At 38.2% G+C, this 18,527-nt stretch overlaps 1 protein-coding gene across 2 annotated transcripts; it reads right to left on the reverse strand.

Annotated features, from left to right (window-relative positions):
- Positions 1–1,443: 1,443 nt before the first annotated feature.
- taf6l (TAF6-like RNA polymerase II, p300/CBP-associated factor (PCAF)-associated factor) lies at positions 1,444–18,393 on the reverse strand. 2 transcript variants are annotated; one of them, XM_030162602.1, is made up of 12 exons: positions 18,260–18,393; positions 17,500–17,668; positions 16,126–16,212; positions 15,861–16,011; positions 15,716–15,766; positions 14,420–14,514; positions 14,267–14,341; positions 11,057–11,277; positions 8,860–8,992; positions 6,909–7,037; positions 4,933–5,429; positions 1,444–1,819 (listed from the first exon to the last, which is right to left on the reverse strand). In XM_030162602.1, exons 2-12 carry the CDS (start codon positions 17,644–17,646, stop codon positions 1,480–1,482), a joined length of 1,926 nt encoding a protein of 641 aa, XP_030018462.1. In that variant the 5' UTR covers positions 17,647–17,668; positions 18,260–18,393; the 3' UTR covers positions 1,444–1,479. The 2 variants fall into 2 exon arrangements, with proteins under 2 accessions (XP_030018462.1, XP_030018463.1); XM_030162603.1 differs by having other exon boundaries at positions 17,500–17,673; positions 18,260–18,380.
- Positions 18,394–18,527: the final 134 nt, after the last annotated feature.

Genomic DNA, 18,527 nt, shown 5'->3' on the forward strand with positions numbered 1-18,527 from the left:
TTTCTGGTATTGTTAAATTTTTCCAGGAAATAATATCTTAGAAGAAGAAACAAAAACAAAAACTATCGCCCTATTAACAGTATCGTGATATATCGTATCGTGGTCCTAATATTGTGATTTGTATTGTATCACCAGATTCTTGCTAATACACAGCCCTAACTACAAGTATGACAAAAGTTGACTGAACATATTTTCTTCTTAATATGACCTGAAGCAGGGGTTCATGTTCACATCTATGAGAATGAAGGGTCTTGTTTCAGGCATTTCACTGTTTCTACACAACATATTAACTGCACGTTTGGGTTTTGAAGATTCAGAAACTGTTGGTGTCGAGTGTAATTCTTTAAAAGAAAAAAAAAAAACAACTAGGATTAGTCAAGACAACTGCAAACGTTGCATCACTCTGTATTTTTTCATGAAATTCAGCTGCAGAGTGAGCAACAGGAGGTTGAATGAAATACAAACAAGCCAAATGTACTGATCACTACTGTCAGATTAGAGAAGTGGGTGTTACAAACTACAGAGCAAAGTGAATTTACAAAAGGACATACCTATGAAAGGAAAATACTTGTAACTACAGCTTTAAAACATGTGCTCAACTAAAGACGGAGCCTTTAAATGAGGGTCTGGATTCATCTTAAAGGCAGATGTTGTGAATGTAACCTCAGTGAAAATAATAAACCTTGTCTTGAAGAACCTACATTTAAATGGAACTGAACTGCAATTACATATTATTTTGGCATCAAATTACTGTTAACTGAATTACACTTTATTTCAACCAAATAATAACTTTGTTATAATATTGTTGCTATATTAATTAATAATTTCCATGTGTCAACTGAAGTTCAATTCAGGCAACATATGCCATTTGTTTTCTGCTGAAACCACTATCAACTCAATTTACAATATCTGCTGGATACTGAAAAAAAAACACAATGTTTTTACTAATACTTAAGATTTATTTCCGAACCCAAATCAAAGCGCTTTTATTACCTCCGCCAAGGAGGTTATGTTTATGTCGGCATTGGTTTGTCTGTCTGTCTGTCTGTCTGTCTTGTCTGTGTGCAAGATAACTCAAAAAGTTATGGACGGATTTAGATGAAAATTTCAGGAAATGTTGATACTGGCACAAGGAACAAATGATTAAATTTTGGTGGTGATTGGGGGTGGGGGGCCAATGATCTGCCTTGGCGGAGGTCTGCGCTCTCCGAGTGCTTCTAGTTATGTAAAAGTGAAGATGTGAATGCTACCACCTCAACCTACTGGATCCATAAAAGAAAACAAAACTGAGGCTCTGGTTGCTTTTTTATCCAAATGTTGCTGCATTTGTAATTCAGTTACATGGAAACACATCCTCTATGAGACTGGGTTGGATTGGATACAAAACTGTAATATTAAACTATAAAAAGATCACAAAATACACACTTTGTGCAGTCCTCCCTTCAGTGTAGTCCGATGGTCTGAAGCCTGTCGGTGTTTTTAAAGGGGCAGATGGAGGGAGTAATGAGAATAAGCCCAGCGGCGCACAGGTTTGCCCACTCTGCCGATGACGGGGAGTTTGTGGGCGTAGGCACGCGGTGGGATGGCTGAAAGGGGTGGGGTCGGAGCAAATGTGGTCTGGAAGGGACGCCGACCTTGGCAATGACGGCCCATTTGTCGCCCACCAATGAGGAATGAGAAAACCGGAGGTCCGCTCTGGGAGGAAGTGAAACGAGCTTTGGGGAAAACATCCCGAGAGAGTCCAGTTGAACGCTGCCCTGAGCGTGACGAGGACGATCTGGAGCGTGGAACTGAGGATGAAGAGGAGCGGGCCAGGGACCTGATGAAGATAAGGGAGGAAGAAGAGTTTAGTTTTCAAAAAGGTCAGCAACGGGGATTAAACCAGGGTTTTAAGGTGTGAGACCTGTGAAGACCATTATGAATGTAATGTGAGTCCTATATCACATCCAAAACGTGCAAAACAAAAGAAGTCTGAGTCAAGGTTCTAATAGTTTTGGATTTTTCATTATAGTTTAGTTTTATTTAGTTTTGACATTATTTTCTCTAATTCAGTTAGTTTTAATTCATATTTAGAGTAGGTTTGCTAGTTTTTATTAGTTTTAATTTTTTTGTAAATGCTTAGTTTTAGTTTAGTTTTAGTATTAATTTTAGTTTTGTCCTATCTTTTATCTTCTTCGCCATCATATTCAAATAAATCCCAGACAGGACTCTGCTGATTTCTCCCAACTTTAGTCTCCATGTTTCCAGGTAGAGTGGGGACGAGAAGATGACTCTAAATGACAAGTGACGAGAAGTGACGGACCGCAAAGTGCCGTATGGTGCTGCTAGCTAAAATTGTTAGAGCGAAATAAATCGATTTCGTATCAATCCGACATTGACTAAGACGAAAACAAAGGGAATTTTATTTCATAATTTTTATACATTTGAGTTCATTTTGTAAGCACACAATATAGTTTCAGTTAGTTTTCGTTTTTTCTTTTAATTATAGTTTTTATTTATTTCAGTTAACGAAAACATTTTTCATTTCTAGTTTTCATCATTTCATTAGTTTTCGTTAACGATAGTAACCTTGGTCTGAGTCTGGTGATAGTCCCAGGGTAAATCCAAAACAGTGTCAGGTGACAGCAGGGGTTTGTTGGTGGAGTTTTAGTGCAGCTTTTTGTTTTTCCAATGTCCCATGTGACTGGTACCATTAGACCCAAAGTTCCATTATTATTCAAATGATCACGTGAGCAGCATGATGTGATAGGCTTTATCAGAAAATGGAAGTAATCTGATTATGAGAAATCAGATTAACACACCTGGATTTCGCCCCAGTACTCTGATGTCTTCATGCATGTACACAGGTTAATCTGATTTATCTTGTTCTTTTACATCTGCACATGTGTGAACAATTAAAATCGTAGAAATTCAACTTCTGGACTCAAAACAAAAACTGGAATGACATGTCTCTTTTTTACCAAGGTCGATCTGCTGGTGAATTTATGTGTTCATTCCAAATAAAGATACAATTTGAAAAAAAAAATAATAGAAATTGGAAGTTACGTAGTTAAACACAATGTATAAGAAAAAACAAATCGCAGAAAACAGAAGTGAAATCAGTCATGAGCAGAAGACAGCAGTAGGATGTTATCTTCACTACATACGTATGTCCTCCGAAATAAATCTGATAAGAGACTGAAATGTCTAAACAGGGGTTCGATTATTTCATTTCTGAAGTGCATGTAAATGTGTCAGATCTGGTTATTACAATTATCTGATTACAGTCGCGGAAAAAATTATCAGACCACCCCTTATTTTCTTCAATTTCTTGTTCATTTTAATGCCTGGTACAACTAAAGGTACATTTGTTTGGACAAATATAATGATAACAACAAAAATAGCTCATAAGAGTTTAATTTCAGAGCTGATATCTATCCATTTTCCATGTTTTCTTGATAACAACAAAAATCACTTCAGTTCTTCCATCAATAGCTGTGACATTGTACTGACAAAAACAGTGCTTTTAGACATTCCATGTTTTCTTTTCTGTCTGTTTTAGTCACATGATACACACTGGAGTTAGTACTGGATTGCATAACCATTGTTTTTGATGACTTTTGATGGTCTAATAATTTTTTCCGCGACTGTATATATGTGTGTCAGATCTGATTATTACAGTGGTTCCCAGCCTTTTTTGGTTCATGACCCCATTTTAACAGCACAAATTTCTGGCGACCCCAGACATTCAAAACGGAGACTTTTTTTTTGCTAAAATTAATTTGTTTTTGATCATGTAATAGTTTGCTATAGTATGTTGCAAATAAACGTTAACACATTTAGTCTATATAATGTATATTATTATGGATGGAGGCAGAAAAGCCAGGTGTAGATTACTGCACAAAGTGAGAATTTGATTTTCCTTGGTCAGGATATGTACAGTCAGTCCAGCTTGGATTTACAAGGCTGACAATTAATACTGAACAAACAAGAATTCAAAGTATGAATTATGAAAGAGCTGCAGCATCTGAAACTAACCACAATGAACATTTGAAAGATAAACAGAACCACAGTGCTTCAGTTTCAGCTTCAGAGTGTAATGGAATTTTAATTTCTTTATCTGTTTCCCTTCTTTGTTCCCATATCCTTTCCTGAATACCCATCTCTCCTGCATGCTAATTTTCCCATATCCTTACCCAAATCCTCCTACTGTGTGTGTAAATTTTCTTCCAAGGTAATAAAAGGTAACTGATTGGGCTCATCATTCAATCACGAGGCTCTTTGAGAAGATTAAAGGGGTCACTTGCAAATGCGATTCACCCTATAAAAGGTGGATCTTGTGAGAAGCTCTTTGTCTTTTCTTCACAATCGCCGCTCGTGTGCAGAACTGACCTTTCTTTACAATGAAATAAAATCTTCTCGGCCAGCAGAAGTCTCTATTTCATTATTCACCAGCAGCAGAGCAAAATTTCCATACCAAGAGTGTGTCATGTCTTTTATGTATTGGGATTGTCTCTCTCAACTCACCATATATTTTTTTTATTTATACATTTTTGTTTTCTTTTTTTAATCAATTACTAGAAATTTCAGGTAACCCCATTTGAATTCCAGGTGACCCCATGTGGGGTCCCGACCCTAAGGTTGAAAAACACTGGGTTATTACAATTATCTGATTACTCCTAGTTATTGTATTTTTCTGGTTATGTAAACAGGCTCATTGTCTTCCACATGATGCAGCTGCTTCAAACCGTCACTGCCAAAAGGCTTCGAGCAAGCATCGTATGTGTCAACATCAACAAACCACTAGCTCCCAGCAGGCCACAGACTCCATGTAAGCCCACTGTCAGATATGATGGTTACATGTTGAGCCTTTAAGACCTCTTTAGGCCTAACAACTCAGATTAATGGATTTGAGGCTTTTTACAGACCCGCATAAACCCTGTAAACATTTACCTCCCAGATCCAGTTGCAGCCAGACTCGGCGGAGGCGGATCCGTTCGGGGACTCCCATCCTGCCGGGGGCTGATGTTGAGGTTGGCGGTCAGCTGAGGCATTTTACGGGTGGTTTCAGAGTTGGAGGTGGGACCCGGGGGATCTTTCCTGGCGTCACTGAGCTGGGATGGGGTGCAAGGAGGGTAGCTTCCAAACCCGGGTCCTGTGCTGAACCTGACGGCCAGGCTGTCTCCGAAGAACGAGTAGAGCTCACAGTACATGGCGGGCAGAGGGACGGGGGTCCACTCTTCCCAGGGGCAGCCAGCTCCACCCGCCTGAAGGTGGCTGGCGATTCCCAGGGCGGCCTCAGACAGAGGCTCTGGAGGTGGGCTGAGGCCAGGGGAGCTCACCCTGTACCCCATAGCACCTGTTACAGAGCCTGGCTGACCACTGGAGCCCCCCTCTGTGGGCTGAGATAGAGACAGAGCCTTCATTTTCAACAGGCGTTCCACTGCCACCTGCAGGACAAAACACAGAAGCACAGGTTATTTTATACCAACACACCCCGACCTCCCACTGCATGTCATGGATTTACACCAAAAAAACACAAGTGAAAACGTAAGTGGCGCTTAGGAATACCCCAGTCACTGATAGCCTGCTTACCCAAGGATTCATTTTGAGTCTTGACTTTCAATCTTTTCAAAAACAAAAATAAAAAACACAAAATTTGAGAGAAAAACATGCAAAAAAATCGGGTGAATAATGTTTGAGAAACCAACTGGTTAATCTTGGACGGATGGAATTCCTTTCACACTGTTTTTTAATATGGATAGGGGCATAAAAAATATTATGTAAAACATTCACATTATCTTTCAATGTAAATCCTAAAGCTGTTTAATTATTTGTTAACCCAAATATAAAATCATTCGTTTTCAAAAATTTATGTCTTAACCAGTTTCTTTCAAGGTTATTATCGCTAACGAAAACTAACGAAATGACGAAAACTAGAATTGAAAAAACATTTTCGTTAACTGAAATAAATAAAAACTACAATTAAAAGAAAAAAAACGATAACTGAAACTGTATTGTGTGTTTACAAAACTAACTGAAACGAATAAAAATTATGGATAAAATTCCATTTGTTTTCGTCTTTGTCAATGTTGGATTGATACGAAATCCATTTATTTCGCTCGAGGAATTTTAGCTAGCGGCACCATATGATATTTAACGATCCGTCACTTGTGTTCACTTGTGGTTTACAGTTGTCTTCTCGTCCCCACTCTACCTGGAAACATGGAGACTAAAGTTGGGAGAATGCAACAGAGTTCTGTCTGGGATTTATTTGAATACGACAGAGAAGAAGAGAAAAGATATATTAAAAAAAACTAAACTAAAACTAAGCATTTAGAAAATAACGAAAACTAATAAAATCTAGCGAACCTGCTCTAAAAACTAATTAAAACTAACTGAATTAGAGAAAAAAAAGTCCAAACTAAATAAAACTAAACTATAATGAAAAATCCAAAACTATTATAACCTTGGTTTCTTATACCTTGTGCAAAAAGTCATTTAAAAAGTTCAAACTGTTCTTAACATCATTCCATGTGTGTCTGACGTTCCAGGATAACTTGTCATATTATACAAATAGCATCAGCATCATAATCCAATCAATTTTCAAGACCTGTCAAAATTGTAGTTAAGACAAGTGAAATAATATGCCCTAGAATTCAGATTAATGGATTTTAGACTCAAAGAAGCAACAAAAAAAAAATCCCCTTCCACAGATCTTAGATGGAATAAACAAAACAGCATTTTAACTGCATGTATATCTTATATGTCCCAGGAATGATTATTGAAATCCTTTTGCAGGACAGTCTTAGTATTCATTGCATATAGTAACGCCTCATGTAGCTAATACTGTAAAACATTTCTGTTGTCGTAGCAGCTGTGTAGGTCTGTTAAACAGGTGGTGGATCCCTGTGAGAGGCAGCACTGACCAGAATGGCGCCGTAGACCTTGTGTCCGTCTGCTTTGACCTGGGCGTTGGAAACAGAGTAGTCGTCCAACACAGCCTGGAGGTTTGCCCAGTACGCAGGAAGGTGTGGAAAAAGCACTCTTTCAACAGCCTAACAACCATGAGACATGACAACATGAAGGATATGTCTGTGCAAAGAAAACCCTGTTGTGAATCATTTAACTTTGATGACATGCAAGACAAAAAAAAAAATCACTTAAAGGGGTTCAATTTTGCTAAACTCACTTTTATTTTATTTTATAAAATCAATGATGAAAATGAGGAAAGAAAAAAAAAAACAGAACTTTTCTGAGCATTTCATTCTGCACGCTCTTAGGTGCATTCTGGTGCACTTTGGGAGCAAAAACCTGTAAAGCATTAAGGTTCAAAATTAATGGACCACCTGAACTTATTTTTGATTCCTGCCTCGCACTTCAGTTCGTCCCCACGCTGAAGAACCATGAATTCTGACATGATTTCACAGAATATTTAGACCAGGGGTCAGCAACCCTGGTCCTAGAGAGCCACTATCCTGCATGTTTTAGATGTATCCCTCTTCCAACACACCTGATTCAAATGATAAGCCTATCATCAAGCTCTGCAGAAGCCTGATAATGACCATCAGGTGTGCTGGAAGAGGGAAACATCTAAAACATGCAGGATAGTGGCTCTCTAGGACCAGGGCTGCTGACCCCTGATTTAGACGAAATACACTGGCGGTCAAACACTCAAAGCGAATCTGCCATCTTGTCTCCAGAGACGCGAAACGGACCACGTGTCATCAACGGACCAATCAGAGCCGTTGATACAAGTTCCACGTTGTAAACGAGCATCTCATTGGTCGAGACGAATGGAGAAGAAAGCAATATGGCCACGCCCATGAGATGGACCCAAATAAACATAATTTACACTTTTCTGGGCAATTTATGCGTAATTTTCCGGCTGAAATGTTGCCAAACCAGACGGAAATGATTCAGACACGTTTAATTTACCGGAACATTTGCTCAGTTTTCGGAAAAAAACGGATCTCTGGCAAAAACCGGAACACTTCAATCACCGTAAAATATGACTCCTTTAAAATGCAGTACATGAAAACACAAAACGTTGACATGCAGTTTCATAGTTTTCAGTGAACGAAGTTTAGGTTCAGGGTTCCCACTCTTTCCCTGAACTTATTTTCCAAGACATTTTCAGCCGCTACAGACAATTTATCATGTCCTCCACTAATCCATTCCCCCTCATTCTTTGGAAGTGTTCGTTTCTACAGTTGTAACTTGAATTTATCAAGATTGTTTCTATGTTATTACTCAGACATTTGATGTGCAGTCTATGGCTATAATTTCATTCATTTATTCATTTTCTGAACCCGCTTTATCCTCACTAGGGTCACGGGGGTCGCTGGAGCCTATCCCAGTTACTTATGGGCTAAGGTGGGGTACACCCTAGACATGTCACCAGTTCATCGCAGGGCTGACATAGAGACAAACAATCACTCTCATTGGCTATAATTTATCTATGAAAAATAATTATGACAAATGTATCATAGAATAATGCAAACACACTCACAGATTACAGCGTAGCACTTCATTAGTCTGACAAACTGGAGTTACAATGTTCAAATGGGCAATTCCCAACTCAACTTTCTTTATTCTCTTACTTTCTGTTCTGCATTTTCTCTAAAAATAGGTGTATAATTTCAATAAATCACTGAAAAACTATTTCCTTTGTTTCATGTCAGTTTAGACACACAAGATCACAAGGCAAGGGAAGGATAAATCATTTTCCAGGATACCTTAACTGTTTCCAGGACATTTGACCATTTTTCTCATTTTCCGTGACTGGAAAATTGGTAAATCATTTTCCAGGTTTTCCAGGATGCGTGGGAACCCTGAGGTTTGAACCGATACGTAATATTGCACAAAAAACAGACAAACCTTCCATCCCAGTGCATGAAGCCCCACCACAGCCCCATAGTGGGAGCAGAGTGGCCGGACTGGGTCTGACAGAACCTTCTGGAGTGACAGCAGGATTTGGTGGTAGAGACCACTGACCAGATCCCCATGAGTCCTGGACAGAGACACAGCAGAGACAGACAGGACTTACAGTGCAGTGATCAGGTAGATGCCAAAGATTGACATGTATCACTGTTATCAGTCTTTTATATCTTCCTGTTTTTGTATCTGAGCCTGTGAACATCAGACCGTATTTGCAGAAACCTGGATGAAACCATATCCTGATTTTGAGAAATGTCAATATGCTAGCGAGAGCACTCCAAAATACTGGGATACTGTCGCATGTACACGTCTCATCCAGGTTTCTGTTCACTGTTGGCCACCGGCACAGGTGTGGCTTCATCCAAATGATGGTGCCAATGAAAGCAGCTCATTTCTAGAGTGATGAACAGATGGGGTTTAGTCAACTGGCAATGAAACAATTGCATAGATTATGAATTACAAAAATTTTCTGTTCACTCAGAGTCACTGAACTCTATAACCATTAACAGAATCAATAGAATAAAATGCATAACTCTAATGTACTTTACAATGAGCCTGTTCATATGACCATAAAAATCCGATAATTGTAATAATTGGATCTGATGTGTTTAGATGCACCTCGGAAATGTGATATAACCCTGGTTTACATGTTTCAGTCCATTATTGCATTTCTTTTGGAGTACTATGCCACTTCCATTTCCTACGATTTCTTTCTTTCTTTCTCTTCTTTTTTTTTAAACACGTGCAGATGTAGCAGAATGAAATGAAACAGATTAACCTGTATACATGCAGGACATCGGAGCATTAGGGAGAAATCCAGGTGCATTAATCTGATTTCTAATGATCAGATTACTGCTGTTATCTGATAAAACATATCACATCACCGCTTATATGATCACTTAAATAATCTGGTAACTCCAGACACTGGATAACGATCAGAGTTCAGGGCCGGATCTACAAAGATCCCAATTTGCGTGTTCTAATGTGTGTGCATAATCTAGAATTTTGCATGTGGGGTTGAACCGCAAAGTCTTGGAAACACGGCTATTTAATTGAGGATTTTGCAAGCGCTACTGGTTGTCATCATGGAGACAATACGCTGGAAAAACTGCTCTGGGATACACCAGCACTAATGGCAACAGTGCACTGGAATGATCCACACACAAGGAAATGTAACATTTGAGGAGCTTTGTCATAGAAGGTATTGCATGACTCCTTGTGACTGGCTCCAAATCATCCCCTAGTTCATCTAGAAGTTCTAAAATGGCATTGCTGGGCAGCGGAGCCGGATTCATTTTAGAGGTGGGGGGGCCGTGGGGGTTGTTGGATTGAATGACTGTCAGGCACACATAATTTTGTCACACTGTAGCCTAATGTCGGTGAGTATTTTTAATCACAATCATCAGATCAAGTGGAAAAGTAGTTTACAAGAGTTCCATAAACAGTGTGCGTGTGTGTGGGGGGGGATACGTCTCAATTATTTTTTCTTTCCTCATTCCAAAAATGTTCACGAGGGTGAAAAATGTGTCTTGTTTCATCGTTTCGATGTCTCCTTCTTGCGACAGTAACCATTTCCATGTGTGCGCAATTACACATCCAAACCGTTTGCACCTCCTTTTGAGACGTGTTAAATATAGACGCAGTTTCTATGAGCAAAATTGCTTTCAGGTTTGATAAATCCCTTTGTGTGTGTTAAATTAATGTTTACTTTTTCTCCTCCCAGCATATGCACAACTGCATGTTAACGCTCCATATTGCATATTCACTGTGGCAAACGTACTAACTGGATGAAGACGTGCTATTTTGCACCTTTGAAAGATGCAACCCTTAATGTGCACTGTTCGGAAATCAGTTTGCACATTTTTTGCATGTGCGATGAGTTTGCACGTTTTAATTCATGCAAGCCTTTAGTAGCTCTGGCCCTTAGTGTTCATGTAAACAGGCTCAATGATTCACTACATGTTTATGTTAGGACACTATGCAGACTGTCAATGCGAAACACACATGGCAGTGAAATAATGTTCTATACAGCCTCAGTGTGCTGTGACGGCAGGAGTGTTTTTAAGACACATTATAGACACTGTGTGAACACATGTACAAGCTGCCAGTCTAAGCAGCGCCATGTTGTTGACCTCACCAGAAGATGTGGCTGAGGAGAAGGGCAGCGTAGTCCCTGAGGGTCCAGTGGTCATTGAGTGGGTTGATGGAGGCCGCCAGTGGCTCCAGGATGCAGTACATGACACTGGAGACCAGGCTTCGAACGTACGAGCCCAGGTACAGGTACGGGTTCTGGACCAGGCTTTTCACCATGTGGAGAAGCCTGTTCAGCTGCTCCAGGTCATGACTCACCGACTTCACCTGAACACACAATAAAGAAGTGAAAAAGTAGATGGAGCTTAAAAATACCCCCACACAACATTTAGCCCCTCCTGTTCACTGATACTCTAAGGCACAGGTGTCAAACATGCGGCCCGCCAAAGGGTCCAGTCTGACCTGTGGGATGAATTTGTGAGATGCAAAAATTACACTGAAGATATGAATCATTTTAGTTCAGGTTCCACATACAGACCAATTTAATCTCAAGTGGGTCAGATCAGTAAAATACTATCATAATAACCTATAAATACTCACAACTCCACATTTTTTTTCAACATAAATATAAACATTTTTATGTCATTTTACTGTATTTACACTAAAACAAACTTTCATTTCACAAAAAATATGAATAACCTGAACAAATATGAACATTTTGAAATGTCTGAGGTGAAAGTTTACCAATACTCTGCCTATTACTAAATGTTTTGCGTATTTGTTGATCCACTGTAATCTGTAAATTATAATGAGACATAATATTGTGAAAATTGCACTTCGTTTTCGTAAGAAACTTCAGTTTGGTCATGTTATTCACATTGTTTTAAAGGATAGTTGGTAGATGAAAACATTTTCATCGCATAATTTTATTTTTTTCGCTCTAAAACATAAGAAAATTTGGAGTTGACATTATTTATATATTACTGTTATTATTTCACTGGTCTGGCCCATTTCAGATCAAATTTGACTTAATGTGGCCCCTGAACTAAAATGAGTTTGACACCCCTGCTCTAAGGGATTCAATTAGAATTCTAAATTGGAGATAATTGTAAACTAGATTAAACTGAATTACTGTCCTTTTTGGGCCTGTTAAGTCAAAACAAGACAAATATTACTCAGCCCAAGTCTTCACTTTCAATCTGATTGCACTGTCTGCTGAATCAGGTGACTAGTCTTTGAGAAATCGGTTGGACAAATTTTCTGAGTTCAAATTTTCAGAAGTAAAAAAAAAAAAAAAAAAAAAATCAAAAAATTTTAATTCAGCCATTAAATTGTGCACTGTATGTCTGCTAGAGGTAAGGAAAATGTGTGTCAAATTTGAAAAGAATTGGGTAAATAGTCTTTGAGAAATGGACAAAAATCTCAGACGGACGAAATTCCTGGTATGACTATATACAGTCACTGACAGAAGTCTTGTCACATAACAACAGCTTGCAGAAGGACCGACAGCGGAAAAGTGGCAGAAGGATGATTTGTCTGCTGAATCATCTACTGAACTGTATCCCAATCACTGCAAATACAGCAGAAGACCTGTTGGAACCCGCATGGACCCAAGATTCACCCAGAAAACAGTCAAGTTTGGTGGACGAAAAATCATGGATTGCAGTTACATCCAGAATGAGGATGTGTGAAAGATCTCAAGAGTGTGTGGCAACGTCAACAGTCTAGGACAACTTCTGCAGCAGGATGGTGCTCCGTCTCATACTTCAGCCTCTACATCAAAGTTCCTGAAAGCAAAGAAGGCCAAGGTGCTCCAGGATTGGCCAGTCCAGTCTCCAGACATGAACATCATTGAGCATGTCTGGGGTCGGATGACGGAGGAGGCTTGGGAGATGAAGCTGAAGAATTGTGATGAACTCCTGCTAGGCTGCTTTCTTTGCCATTCCAGATGATTCCATCAATAAGACTGAGACGTACGGCTGCAGTCCTCTAAGCTCATCGGAGCCACACTTGATATTACTTATTTTTTCCAAGGCACCATGACTTTATGTTCTCATGTTATTGTAGCATGTTAGTGTATTCAAAATAAAGTATTAGTGTAATTTCTACATTATTTTATATGCAACAAGCAAAATCTGTCTTTTCTGTCTTAATTAAAGGATAAATCTCAGTGAATGACACAAAACTTTATTTGGTATAATAAACATACTCTCAAGGGGCTTTGCCGTTCATATAAGCCAGGGGTGTCAAACTCATTTTAGTTCAGGGGCCACATTCAGCCTGATTTGATCTCAAGTGGGCCGGACCAGTAAAATAATAACAGTGAAAAAAGTGAAATTCTATTATGATCAGGTTTACGTCTACAAAGTTTCCTTAAAACTTTGAATAACATGAACAACTTGAATTGTCTTAAGAGAAACAAGTGCAATTTTAACAATATTATACCTCGGTTTATTAGTTTATCATTTACACATGTGCATTACAATTGCACAAAACATTTAGTAACAGGCAGAATATTGGCAAAATTGCATTTACTTTTCTTAAGACATTTTCATTTGTTCATATTTGTTCAAGTTATTCACATTTTTTGTAAATGTATAGTTTGGTAATGTAAACATTTTCATGTAATTTTACTTTTTTTTTTACACCAAAAAAAGGAAAATGTGGGGTTGTCATTATTTATAGGTTATGACGATAATATTTTACTAGTCTGACCCACTTGAAATCTAATTGGACTGTATGTGTTTGTATGTGGAACCTGAATTAAAATTATTTTGACGCCATTGATTGTTAATATCTTCAGTGTAATTTTTGCAGTTTTTCACAAATTCATCCCGCGGGCCAGATTGTACCCTTTGGCAGGCCTGATTTGGCCCCCGGGCCGCATGTTTGACACCTGTGATATCAGCATATCTGATTCCAATAGGTCAACTACAGGTCAAATTACTATTTGTTGTTCCTAAAACTTGGATAAGTGACAAGACTTTTGTCAGGAACTGCATATAAAACAAAGGGATGAGAGATAAAAAACAAGCTGCATTCTATAAAATTTTAGACTCAAAAATGTAAGCTTTCTGTATGTTTCAGTCGTACTTTAGAAGTACTTGTATATTTAATATTTTATCTTGTAGCTTTCGTACATTGCTTACATTTTTCAGTATTTTGTGTGATATTTTATAGTCCTTTTTTGCACAACTGCTTTTGCTGCTAAACTGAACAGAGCTGCTTAACGAATTTTCATTGTTCTCATGATCAATTCTATTCTATTCTATTCTATAAAGCCACATGTAAAAAAGAAAATAAAGGTGAAACAAACCCCACTAATGACGTAAACAAAGTAGGGGAGGAGGGCAGCGATCTTTGAGTTGGACTGCAGGTCCAGCAGAGCCACCTGAAACACACAGAAGCACCATCAGCAGATCATCCACACACTCTGCACCTCATCCACCTGGTCTCAGCAGAGCTTTACCTTCATGAGGTGGGGGTCCTCTCCCAGGATGGCCCGTGTAATCTGCTGATAGTACTTCAGAAGGTCGTCAGATAGTGACTGCACCGCCGTGGGAACTGTAGGAGATGGAGACATTACATATGAGGCAGTGGAACATTTGGTTTTCAATTAGACCGAAGTGAACTGGGATGAAAATGGGTACATCAGCAAATTTTATTGTCATAAAGAAATACTATTTTTGTGTTCCATTATACAGATTAGAATGAGTCATACCCAGAATTTCTACCTTATTCAACAGTATAAATGTGTACCAGAACAAAATCAACTATGTTTATCTTTTCAATTTACTGCCATTATTTTTTTTGTGGTGTTATTTCTAATTATTTGACTTAACAAAATTGCATTTTCATATTTTTGTTTTAGCAACATGTCCATTCCCCATATACTGTCAACTATACACCTTAACAATAGGTCATGATGCTCTTAAGTCACTACTGTCACTTTATTTCCACCTGTAAGCTGCTGCTGCTGCTCATGTTGCTGCTACATGCACCACCACCTTAACTGTTACTGTTGCTGTATATTGTGCAATATTGTACAGATTCAGAGGTTTATTCTATTTTATTATATTATAGAGTATTTTATGGTAGTTTCCATTCTATTTTATTTAGCTTTTGTATATTTCATAATGTTTAATATTTTATCTTTTTTTCATGCTACAAACACAAAGACCTGCGTAACTATATTTCATTCTATCATGTTTATTGATTGAATGACAAAGCTGAGTCTGAGATCTCTTTAGCTTTTCGTTTTAAATTATGGAATGGACCTGATCATGCATTTAAGTTATTCACTCCTTTGGCGAAGTTTAAAAAAAAAAAAAAAAAAAAGTGCCTCAAGTTTAAAATTATTTGGGAATACTGAACTGAGATGGTAGATATGTTTTTGTTGTTGTTGATTTTTTTCTGTTTATGGTGTGAATGCTCGATACTGTACACATTTAATTTAATGTAAGCAGTGTATCAGGTGAAAAGGACAGGCAAAAAAAATAAGCTTTTGCTTCTAGCCTATTCCTTTTTTGGTTTTAATGTTCATTATAATTATTGTACTAAGTGCAATGATTGATGTACAAACCAAACCAAAAATAAAAATTCATTCAATTCAGCATTGTTTTAACTATATCTGTACTTCGTCTTGCTTTAATTTAGCCTTACTGTCTAGATCTCTGCTGTCACATTACATTACAAGTACTTCGTAAATTGCTATTTTTATACGATAATGAAAGGAGGAAAGCTGCATGTAGGATTGATGTCTTACCCGTCCCCTGAGGCTCCAAATTGCCTTTTCCATCCAGGTATGACACATTAACTGGCAGGACAGGAAAAGAGGACAAACTTACATATACACCTCAAAGACATGGACTATGGCGTTTTTGTAATATACCAGTCTTGGTAGGTCATACCTCGCACCATGGTCTCCGCACAGCCTTTGGGAATGTTAGTGGCCAGAGCCAACTCCACCAGGTTGATGTCACGATCCTCAATGAAAAAAAGCTCGCCTTCTTTCACTGAACGGAAAGGCAGCGCATCCTGGGCCCCATACCCACAAATAGCCTAATGAACACAATGATCATAAAGCAGCAGAAAGGGTCAATAACTGTGGGATACTCGTATTATATGAGGCAAACTGCAGATGACAGGGAATAAGCACCGATTTGATATTCTCACCTCCACATTACTCCATCGCAGAGCTCTGTTAAAGTCCTCTACAGTCAGTTTCCTCCTCTTAGCATGTCTCATGAACTGAGAGCTGCTCTGTGTGGGTCCAAAACAACACAAATACATCAATCGGTTAAAATTTACTTAGGGGGTCAAATGAGTGGCCATTTTTGTCAAAAAAAAAAAAGTTGTAAGAAATGCATAGAACTGTGTTGAAATAATGCTAATCCATTTGTGCACAGACTACTGATATTGTTTGACAGTGGAAGCTATATTTTCAGAAATATTGGATTTTGAATAGCACGTGTATGTGAAAACTTTTGCTGGTGGACGGACGTGACATTACCCATGATGATCTGGTCAGTACCAGTACTTTAACTTTATTAGTAATAAACTTATATGCTTAGTATTGCTAATTCTCCTCTTATTCATAAATGTTAGTATTGTGGATCTAAAACAATAACAGCTGACACAAAAACACAAAATATGGCAGTGGACGGATGTGACATGGTTGTTACAGATCCCATCATACTGATGCTCGGCAGCCATGTCACAGTCTCCACAAATGATCCTTGTGCAAAAACTAGGATCTGAATTATTTATTGTATAATTTATTATCATACTAAAGAGTAAATAACAATATAGAGTTGTGATTTCTTTATAAAAATGCTTATTATTAGAAAACTGTTGATTTAAAAAGTGACGTGTGACATTCTTAATGTATGTATTGGCGTAACATAAGCAGGATGGATCAGCACCATACTCCATATTGAACCTGTAAAAATAAAACATATGATATGTAGTATATAATCTTGTAAGAAAAATTGGGGAATCTAAAAGAATAGAATATTTGTTTTTCAGGTAAATTCAGTTCAAATATAACTTGGCCATTTGTGACATGAAAATATAGCATTAATTGTGATGAAATTGGACATTTTTGACCTGAAAACATAGTTCAAATGACCATCAACATGTTGCAACAGAACTCAAATCCTGTAAATTTGCAGAACTTGTATTTACCAACACAAAGTTCCTTTGGGGATTCACTTATATTGATTTCTTATGCACAAAGACATAAATAAGACCTCTGAGCAAATTTTAGCCGCACTTTATACTTTCCATGAGGTCAGAAAACATGCCTGTGACTATGCATATTCCAGCAAATCCAAGAATGGTTTTAAAGAGTTTACTTAGTTTAAGGAAGAGATTTTTTTTAGCCAATATTCAACAACACATCTGTAAATATTTGGTGTTTTTACTCAACAGGAAGGGGATGAAAACGTCTTACTTGAAGAGTGATAAATCTGACAAATGCATGTGACTTTTTATGAGATCATTGGTTCTAAGAGGACGTATGGTCATCCACAGCCCAGCAGTACTGACCTGTGTGGCCTCTCTGAGCCGGTAACACACATCTTCTGCCAGCAGTGCGGCCAAGTCGTCGCCGAGTTCCACGCCTGTACTCTCGGCCATGAGTTTGACGGAGTCCCGGGACACCTCGGCGAAGCGGCGCTCCTCCCGGTCCGCCATGCTCCCGGCCGTCCGCTGGTACCTGGTCAGGGAAACACATCTGATGGATCAGCTGTACTTGGAAAACACTCATTTATCTTCCTAAAGGCATTAGATCTTATAAAGCATGAGCCTGACAGAAGGCAGGAGTGGCAGAACTGAACTGTACTAAGGTTCTGATTTTACAAAAGCCGCCTTTCGACCATTACATGAAACATATGCCGAATTGATTAGAAAGCATAGAAGAAACTGTAAGTATGTTAATTTTTGATATGTCTGTTATTTTTAAAAGACAGTGAGCTAATAACTTTATAACTACGTAACTTTTCAACGGGATCTGGTCCAATTCTTGTACTCTAATGTATCAGTGGAGGACAACGGCATACCAACAAAATATAATCTATCACGAAAAATAAATATATTATGGATAAGGTAAAATTGTACTCACATTTTAGCTAATTACATGTTTATTGTGTGATTTATAGAAAAGTAAATAAACCAAAAACACGTATGCGCTGTTAAATAACACCGTTGAAGTTAGCTTACATCCCACATATGCTAGCTGCTAGTCAGATTTTTAAAAGGTACAAAGGAGATGCAACCAATATCCTTTTTCGTGTAAAACTGACTTTACCTTTCACGTAAAACGGCTACAGGTGGGTTAGCATTCGAGTGAGATTTCTGCAACTTTACGCCGACATCCCAGGATCCTACTCCTGCTTCTTCTGGATAAGTCGCACTAATACGACGACCACAACAGAGAAATACTTCCGGGTGAAACCTTCAAAATAAAACGACACTGCAGGGTCAAGTCTACTTATCTAAATATTTATCATACTATGGGGAGTTTTTTTCAGATTAAACAAGCACAGTTAACTTTTTCATATATTTTTAGCATATTT

The sequence above is a fragment of the Sphaeramia orbicularis genome, chromosome 18 (genome assembly GCF_902148855.1).
Source record: "Sphaeramia orbicularis chromosome 18, fSphaOr1.1, whole genome shotgun sequence".
Classification (NCBI taxonomy): domain Eukaryota; kingdom Metazoa; phylum Chordata; class Actinopteri; order Kurtiformes; family Apogonidae; genus Sphaeramia; species Sphaeramia orbicularis.